The 9,309-nt window shown below is 34.9% G+C and overlaps 3 protein-coding genes across 3 annotated transcripts; 2 read left to right on the plus strand and 1 right to left on the minus strand.

The window, feature by feature from the left end:
• The first annotated feature begins 426 nt into the window (after positions 1-426).
• On the plus strand, positions 427-609 carry LOC108194836 (uncharacterized). The gene has a single exon (XM_017361772.1). It carries the CDS (start codon positions 427-429, stop codon positions 607-609), a length of 183 nt encoding a protein of 60 aa, XP_017217261.1.
• Positions 610-2,578: 1,969 nt separating this feature from the next.
• Positions 2,579-6,558, minus strand: LOC108194837 (uncharacterized). Its single transcript, XM_017361773.2, has 4 exons — positions 4,567-6,558; positions 4,222-4,455; positions 3,537-3,723; positions 2,579-3,425 (listed from the first exon to the last, which is right to left on the minus strand). Exons 1-4 carry the CDS (start codon positions 6,207-6,209, stop codon positions 2,688-2,690), a joined length of 2,802 nt encoding a protein of 933 aa, XP_017217262.1. The 5' UTR covers positions 6,210-6,558; the 3' UTR covers positions 2,579-2,687.
• Positions 6,559-6,946: 388 nt separating this feature from the next.
• On the plus strand, positions 6,947-8,223 carry LOC108195540 (metalloendoproteinase 1-MMP). Its single transcript, XM_064081747.1, has 2 exons — positions 6,947-7,377; positions 7,660-8,223. Exons 1-2 carry the CDS (start codon positions 7,101-7,103, stop codon positions 8,121-8,123), a joined length of 741 nt encoding a protein of 246 aa, XP_063937817.1. The 5' UTR covers positions 6,947-7,100; the 3' UTR covers positions 8,124-8,223.
• The last annotated feature ends 1,086 nt before the right edge of the window (positions 8,224-9,309 follow it).

The raw sequence follows: 9,309 nt of genomic DNA on the forward strand, positions 1-9,309 counted from the left end.
AAGGGAACGGGTTTTATTATAAAGAAGGGGAGGGTTAGCGCGCAGTATAAGGATGATACAAATTCTACAAATTATTATTGAAAAATTATTATTTCAACACACTTAAACAAGAAAAAGGTACTATTCAAAAAAAAAAAAACAAGAAAAAGGTACTAAAATGGAATACTAGGAAAAAAACGTGGCAAGTCCAAAACAGAAAAAACCGCGCATTTCGTTTCAAAACCAAGAGTCGCGTCCCCTCGCGACGGCTCACACCCATTTTCTTAGCATCCTATATATACGAGAAGAAACAATTGAAAGTAATTGTACATGTGGATTTAAGATACTAATAAGATACTGCTATAATTCTTTCTATCACGAAACACATTATTTAGTATTTTATACGTATTATATTTAATTTTTTGTGTTTTTATTCGGATACATAAAATGGAAGATGTAGAATACGGATGGGGAGTTGGGTCAGTGGTGGCAATGCTGGTGGTCGTGGTTTGTCTCTTCTTTCTTCCGCTAGTTATCGGTGCACTCACACCGCCTCCGATCTATATCTTTTTCTTCGTCGCCATCTTCCTCGCTGCCAATTACATTTTCATGTCTAATGCATCATCATGAGAGAAAATTCTACCAATTTTTCGGAGAGTTTAAATCCTTAGTGTTTTATTTGGGACAAGTTGATTCTTTTTCTGAAAAATTTGTACGAGTTGCATGTCAAGGATGAGGCAGATAGTTGGAGACATTAGCTAAATCTGAGTAGAGTTCTGTTACACCTTTCACCTTCTGTTATTTATTTTTTATAATTAAGGTTTGAATGAATTCAATTACATAAGAATCTTTGTTTGTATAAAATTATTGCTTTGAATTTTCTGTGTTTCATAGTCACGATAATTCATTTCTAGGTGATATACCATTAGGACAAATGGTTACTTGCAAGTGTGCTGCAAAGCACTACAATCACCTTTCAGGGAGTTCCAGACAAGTAGCACATATTATTTTACTTGCATTCAAAACTGAAAATTCTTTACGCATGTAATTTACTAATTAATAAAATAAAGCAGATAACTTGAAACCAGAACTAAATCTTGCCACAAATGTCAGGAAAATGACTCGATACAATTACAGTAGATTGTTTTTGTTTAGTATACATGATCCTCGTCGGTGGTGAGGGAAGATTCCGACATCATTTTAAATACTCTCAAATCTAATCATAACACAGAGTTCCACGTACAGATGACACATATAAATAGAAGTTGACTCTTCATACTTGTGCTAAATTTTTTCAACTCAATGAGGTAATTTGTCATAACAAAAAGTTTTATAGATAACATGCAATTTGTCAAAATTTAGAACTTCGTATAAAATTTAAATTTCCAAACGTCATCTACATTGTCATTTTATAAAGAAAATAAATTGTAATTAATTTGTCAAAAAAGGCATGTTGAAAATTTAATATTCCATCTGCTTCATACAATTTTGATTGACGTTATCATTTTTATTATAATTGAACCGAACTGTTATCTATTTCTTTATGGGTTAATAATCAAGTGAGTCATTCAAGTGGACTTAATGTATCAAGTTGGTCACCAAACTCAAAACAGTATCAAACAGGTCATTTAAGTCGGTAATATGTACATCTAAATAATTTTTCCAAACATGACTTAACAACAGGTGATGACGTGTCATTAATAATCTGATGTGGCACATCATTAATAGAAATTTTGCCATGTATGTATCTTTCAGCAAGAAAAATCTTAATATATAATAAAATCATGCTTGAAGATTGAAATCTAAACACACCCATGTTTGGCAGACCCAGACAAAGAAAATATATGCAGGCTAATTGATTGCCAGAAACTCTCCTCGGAAGCTTGCACTCGCGCCGCTTAAAATGAGAGAATTCCACCGAGAATCAGAACTAAAACATACTCATTGTAACACAGGACACATTAAATAAAAATTTCATTAATAACTTGGTCCATCTTTGCAGCTTCAGAAGGGATAACTGAACTTTCTGCATTTCAGATGTTCACATGTTACAAAAATATAATCACAATAAAAAAAAGTATATCTTTTTACTCCAAAGTAAAGTTAACTAAGTCGGACTTAACTTTTCATGAACAATTATGTATGACAAAACATTGCTAATTCTGTATAATGATCAAATGGCCACTTAAAGCCTGCAAATTCTTAACTTCTCGCTTAACATCCTCAACAACAATAGGTTGGACCATTTGCCAGAAAATAAAAGATCATCTTTATATGTGATGGTATTAGATTTTTGCTGCTATTTTCTATGCACGACGAAGTTGTTTTTGTGCAGAAAAAGGCCAAATCCATTCCAGTACTTTACAAGCTAGTGGTCGATATATGCAAGCTAGCCTAATTGAATCTTTTTACGACTAACAAGTAGTAAAAGAATTGATATATTTTAACTGCATAATTTCAAATATTCACAATCTCATGCATGGAAGAAACAATGCTAGGGATGAATCACAGCCTTTAAGATCAGAATTCTTAACAATGAATATTACGTCCATTTATGCAGGATAGTAAGACTAAAAGTTAAAACCATTATAGCCATAAAACAAGTTAACAACTATTTTATAAATATAAGTTCAGACCATTCATCACAAGCAACAAAGTCGTTCATATAGGTTCAAAAGATAACTATTCTTTCTCGAGACTATGGCTAACTAGTCCTCTTGAAGACTAACAGGAAGCCTCCTTCTCACAGTCAGCTTCTGTCTTCGTTGAATATAGTTCCCTTCTTGTTCATCATCTGCATCACTATGTTCGGCTCTATAGACAATATCTTCTTCAGTGGCTTCCATCTGCGCAGTCTTGTTACTCCTCCATGATACATTAGCTTTTCTTTTAGGTTTGTATGCTCTCTTTGGCTTGTTGTTTGACTCTTCACCTTGTTGTCCTTCCTTCTGAACTGCTTTTCCCCTATCATCGTTGGTTTCTTTAGCTGGACCTTTAGGATTAGGACACTTATTCTTTCTATGTCCAGCCTCCCCACATAAACTACAATGCATAACCCTCCTCCCATCAAACCTTTGAACCTCGAATCCCACTTGACTTGCTGTCACCTGACTTGACCTAGTCTTGTTTCCCCCTTCCCAATCCTCCCTCCTTCGCAATTTTTTTGGCCTACCCCTGAGCTTCTTTGGAATGTCAGGGGGTAGAAGTGGTTGATTTGATTCAAATTCCCAAAACTCCTCACCTTTGAGTGCTTCTAAAGGGTAGCTGTATGACTGTAAATACTTTTCTCTTGTATAGTAGTTAGAAACAAAGGCTGTAGGTTGTTGTCTGCTACTATGAATGGCTGAAACTGCATGTGGGCAAGGGATACCAGTCAGTTGAAACACTCTACAATCACATGTTCTGTTAACAAGGTCCACAGTGACAGTAGAAGTCCCCTGTCTCACCTGCGTTGTGGGCAAGAAATCCAATTACAAGAAGCAAATCATATATTTTTACAGGTTTATAGCCAAGATCATATCACTTGATTTTAACAGTTGTATTAAAAAATTACTCACAGCAAATTTTTTGGCTCCATCCCATGTGGCATCCCATTTTCTGGACTCTGTAATAATCCAATCAAGCTTTTTCTTGATTCTTGGACATAGAATGAAATCATTATGCAAGATCTCCTCTCTTTTTTTGGTAATTCTGGCCATCAATTTGAAATGTATATCTTGTATCATGTTTAGTGAAGGAAGGAACCTGTAATCATTTCAGAGTCAAGTCTAAATCTCCTTACAAAAAAAAACAGTCTCCAAAAATTCACAACGGAACACACTATTATATAAAAATAATATATCAATGATGATGCAGACAACAAGACTAATTCCTCTGTAAATTCCGAAGATTAAGACCTTGACTACAAGTACAGAACTATGTACTACGAAAACTTCCTAAGTAAAATATTGGTGGGCAAAAATTAATGGATTTATCACTTTGTTATTTAATTGAACAAAAAGTAACAATCCAAATTCTAAAGCCTGAAACTAATACTGAAACAGAGAAGTAACATATCATTTGTCCTAGTGCATCAACTGATGGCTTACTTACAGACCATATTGCCATTACACTTCTATACTTCTGTCTTTAGCTGAATGCCTGACTTACAAAAATTTAATAATGCAGCAATTTTAATATTTCAGAGTCAACTATAAATCTCCTTACAAATAAACCAAACTAGAAAAATATAGAAAAAAATACCTTTCGATGATAATCCATGCATTGAAACTTTCGGACATGTTATTTTCAACATTGTCTGCCTTGGATGAAGTACCAAAGTGTGATTTAGTCCAAACTTTAGGGTCTAACTTTAGAAGCTGTTCATATGCAGGTTTTGATTGTTTTTGTATTTCCTTCATCGCCTTTTGATGTTGTACAGGATGTGTAGCACAAGCTGCTGTCCAGAAAGCCCTCCTTAATAGTTGAGATGGAAACCTGTACAAGTTTTATAACAAAAAATACTTTAGATAATTGAGATGCAATAAGCAAAGATAATTGAGATGCAGATAGTAAGATAATTGAGATGCACATAATATAGACAAATACCTCTTTCTGAAGTTTGAATACAAATGTCGAGTACAAAACCTATGCTCAGCATAAGGCATGTACTCTCTCATAGCAATTTCAAGCCCCTTCTGTTGATCAGAAATTATGGTGAAGCCATAGCCATCTCCAATGTTGAGATCCTCTCCAAGCAACTCTAAAAACCATCTCCATGACTCTGTATTCTCACTTTCAACCACAGCAAAGGCTATAGGATACATCTGGTCATTGCCATCCCTCCCCACGGCTGAAATTAATTGTCCTCTACAAATTGTCTTTAAAAAACAACCATCTAACCCTAGAACAGGCCTACAACCTGCCTTCCATCCCTGCTTCAAAGCCTCATAACAGATATAAATTCTTTGAAATTTTGCTTCATCATCTAAATTCAACCTTGTGTTCATAATCTTGACCGTGTTTTTTGAATTATTTTTCAACAATTCATAACCAAAATCATAGACCCTAGCATAGTGATCCTTTAAAGATTCATAAACTCCCTCCAAGGCAGCTTTTCTCACCCTAATACATTTAATTCTAGGAACCTCCACCTCTAAATCATGCTTAATTGTTTCAATCATGTCCTTTACTCTCCATTGGGGGTTTTTTCTAATTTTATCACCATACAACTGTCCAAGGTACTTAACAGTTGCAAGTTTATTGTGATAAGGCTTTGTGCACAAATGCTCATCAATCAAAGTCTTAATTCTCACATTTTCTGAATTCTTGTCCTTGCAACACCAAATATAAAATGGACAGTTTTCTTCGCAGATGACTTGACACCTTAAAGCATCATTTTTGGCAAAATAAATACCCCTTCTCTCTTTCACTCCATACTCCCTAACAAGTGTTCTGAATTCTTGCATACACAAAAACCTCATTCCTACATGAAATTTTATGCTACCTTCTGCATGCATTTCTTTAGTATGTAGTCTCTCTTTTCTCTTCCTCACATGCACCAAATTATCACCAATATAGCCCTTTTTACTAATTTCATCTTCAGAAGAACTACTTAATGACCTCAATTCACGACTATTATAACTATCTTCACCACTACTAGTCCTATTCACTAACTCATTTCTCCTAGGTTTTTTCAGTACCTCTGTTCTAATAGAGGCATTACTCAATTTCTTCTTCAAAAGCCTAGACTGATCTTTACAAGCCATTTCTTCCTCATCACTAATAGGAAAATCAGAGTTATCACATAATTTCTCAGTTGAGTCTGTCTCCGTCTCAATTTTATAGTCTGAATCTCCATCACTATCTTCTACATCATCATCCATTAGTACTGGTGATATTTGAAAAATCTCGGTTTGATTATGATTTTTTTCAAAATCAACATCTCTAATAAGATGATCAACGTAAAGTTGTATTCTACCATATGGCATACATACATCAGTTAACTTTCTAACAGATGCATCATCATACACAATCGAAGCTCCATCAGTGAAATCACGGCCATTTGTTCTAAAATAAACAATAGAGGTTTCAATATCATACTTAAAATCCTTAGCAAAATCTTCTAAATCTCTAAATGATAATTCATCAATATCAAGTTCAACCATATTTGTTACTCCACCAGTATACATGAGTTTAGAAGTATCAAAATTGCCATGATGATGAATATATAAACTAACCTTACTTGACATGGTTCATATACACAAAAAAACGTTTCAACGTACCTGATACAGAAGGAGATATACACGATAAACTCCAACTGAAACACAAGCAAGTGATTTAGGGTTTTCACCCCAAGTTATATAACGATACTGTCTATTGTTATATATAAATTTTTTATCACTTTTATTTTTACATCCTCCACATAATATAAATTTCTATTAATGATGTGCCACATCAGATTATTAATGACACGTCATCACCTGTTGTTAAGTCATGTTTGGAAAAATTATTTAGATGTACATATTACCGACTTAAATGACCTGTTTGATACCGTTTTGAGTTTGGTGACCAACTTGATACATTAAGTCTACTTGAATGACTCACTTGATTATTAACCCATTTCTTTATAGAGGAAAATCCTTTTGTGTTCTTTTTAGGGGAAATGAATGAAATTGGATTTTATGACTAACTTTTTGGAGAGACTGAGCAAACTTTTGAGTATTCATCACGTCTCTAACCAACTGTCAGATTTAGCTAATCATGAGATATGTGTATACTACTCCAATTAACAAAGACGTAGCAGCAGCAGCAATCATATTTTTTAACTAGCTTGCTTCAGTCTGGTGCACTCTCTTCACTTCAAACCAAACCAAACTCACGTGCACCTGCCAGTCAGTTAGTTAAATAACTGCTAATGAAAGATTTATTATTATAATAGTGGTCTTAATCTACTCTACAATTTTATTAATCTCGGTTTTGAACCAAAGCATGTAGATTATATGTTCTAATATGCTCACTATTAATGCAACAATTTTCATACCACAATTATGAATTTGACCCATCTACTCCAAAATTCATAGATTTCATGTTCTTGTTATATATACCTGTCCTTCAAAAGAATTTTACAGCACTCTCTTCCCATGTTTCCATTTATCATTTTCTTCTCCCTTCTCTTCCTCATCCTCCTGCCACCAGCAAGCATAACAGCTACACACCATCGTCACACATGGCGCGATTTCAAGAGGCTACAAGACGCGGAGAAAGGCAGCCACCACAGCAGCATTGTAGACCTGAAGCAGTACCTGCATCATTTCGGTTACCTTGCATTGCAAGAGACTAATTTCACAGATACATTTGATGATGATTTTGAGCAGGCAATAAATGTTTATCAATCCAAACTTGGGCTCTCTGTTACAGGTAATCTCAACTATGAAACCATTTCTCACATTGTTTCTCCGAGATGTGGAGTGCCCGACACGTTAAGTAGATGGCATGGTAAAAATAATTATGCTTATTTTAGAGGCCAGCCGCGTTGGTGGCGTAAAATTCCAATGAAATTGAGTTACGCCTTCTCGGAAGTTTATATGATCAGATCTTTGAACTTGGCAACTATACGAGAGGTATTCAGACGTAGTTTTGATCATTGGTCGTCAGTTATTCCAGTTACTTTTGTAGAAATAAATGAGTACGAATATGCAGATGTCAAGATAGGGTTTTATACCGGTGATCATGGCGATGGGGAGGCTTTCGATGGTGTGCTCGGAGTTTTGGCCCATGCATTTTCGCCAGAAATTGGTAAATTTCATCTTGATGCTGCAGAAACGTGGGCTGTAGATTTTGGAGCAGAGGAATCGAGAGTGGCTATCGATTTGGAATCAGTTGTGACACATGAGATCGGGCATGTATTAGGTTTAGCTCATAGTTCTGTAAGAGATTCAATCATGTACCCTAGTTTGAAACCTAGGCATAAGAAGGTGGATTTGAAGCTGGATGACATAAGGGGAGTCCAAGCACTTTATGGTTCAAACCCGAATTTTAAATATGGTCATGAGTTGTCTGAGTCCGATATTTCTTCGGGGAATGGCAACGAGTTTACGACTGCAACATGGAATCTGGGAACTTATCTGTTAATTTTGATGATCATTCATAAATTGTGCATGTAATCTGATATATATTAGGCTGTTAAATCTGTGTATGCTAAAGGTCTTTAGAAATATGTGATCGTGTAACTATGATTATGTTTTATAACACTGACATTTAAATTTAAAAGATTTTGTACTGCCTATATTCATGAACGAAAAGAGGAAAGGTCATAGGTGAAGTCAGCTCTTAGCTTGCAGGGTATTCTGTGTGCTTATATACAGAAGCAAAATGTTCCAAAACTGTTCCACCACAACTTCCCGAGCACCTCCGCGAAGCTCACTAGCTTCATTTTAACAAACCGAATTCACCACCCATATCATACCAATAATTAAAAAGACTCATATTCGCAAACAACACATGATAAAGGTTGTTGGAATATCAAGTTTACCATCAAATTGATATGGAACGTGTATTTTAACCTCTTATTGTGATGTCGTTCCACAATGTCATGAGACTCATAGCAATCTCTTTCAAGCAACTTTTCCCATTCCGGTTAAATCTAAGAAGGGAGTTTGCATCGAGCAAGATATGTATATTGTAGAGATGTTAATTTTTCAAGATTTTCTCTCTTGAATAATTTAAATTACTTTAATATTTCATCATGATATCAAGATTATTATTAATTATTGAATATAGACATAGAAAACACGAACCGAAACATGCGAGAAAGAACATATATATAAGTAGTACACATCTGAACATTTGTTGATAATTGATGCAAATTAAAGCTTGAAGCTGTGTCTATATACGTCTTTCGGAAGCAGATTCTCTTTGCGGATGTGCAAAATCTGTTCTTTCCTAAGTCTGTGCAATTGACCGCCCAACAGATTTTAAAGGCTTGATGTCCAAAGCATAATAGGACTTACATCTCTTAATCATGTGGCAACCAGAAGACTGAATACAAAAGACTTGCAGTTGATATGTCTCCATTGCCTGCCATTTGAAATGGGATGTCGTTTGGTGCAACAAGAATCACAACGAGCCATACTCATTTTTCTAGTCCAACGAAGACCCGAGATATATAGTTAATTACTGTGTATAATTAGGTGATGACATCAAATATGAATAGTTAAATTCGATCAGTAGTTCTTGTATATTAGGTTACCTAGTTAAGAGGCATAGCCAACGCAGAGCCAATTGTACACATATAAATAATAAGCACAAAATAAAATACAAAAATCAAAGATAAACCATTCATGCAGAGTC

The sequence above is a fragment of the Daucus carota genome, chromosome 7, assembly GCF_001625215.2.
Source record: "Daucus carota subsp. sativus chromosome 7, DH1 v3.0, whole genome shotgun sequence".
Taxonomy (NCBI): Eukaryota; Viridiplantae; Streptophyta; class Magnoliopsida; order Apiales; family Apiaceae; genus Daucus; species Daucus carota.

Excerpts from the sequence above, each read along its gene's own strand:
- LOC108195540 (XM_064081747.1), top strand. The coding sequence starts at position 7,101 with ATGTTTCCATTTATCATTTTCTTCTCCCTTCTCTTCCTCATCCTCCTG. Across the intron at positions 7,378-7,659 it reads ACTTGGGCTCTCTGTTACAG|ATGTCAAGATAGGGTTTTAT; the intron begins GTAATCTCAACT and ends ACGAATATGCAG.
- LOC108194836 (XM_017361772.1), top strand. The coding sequence starts at position 427 with ATGGAAGATGTAGAATACGGATGGGGAGTTGGGTCAGTGGTGGCAATG.
- LOC108194837 (XM_017361773.2), bottom strand. The coding sequence starts at position 6,209 with ATGTCAAGTAAGGTTAGTTTATATATTCATCATCATGGCAATTTTGAT. Across the intron at positions 4,456-4,566 it reads TATTCAAACTTCAGAAAGAG|GTTTCCATCTCAACTATTAA; the intron begins GTATTTGTCTAT and ends AAACTTGTACAG. Across the intron at positions 3,724-4,221 it reads GCATGGATTATCATCGAAAG|GTTCCTTCCTTCACTAAACA; the intron begins GTATTTTTTTCT and ends AAATGATTACAG.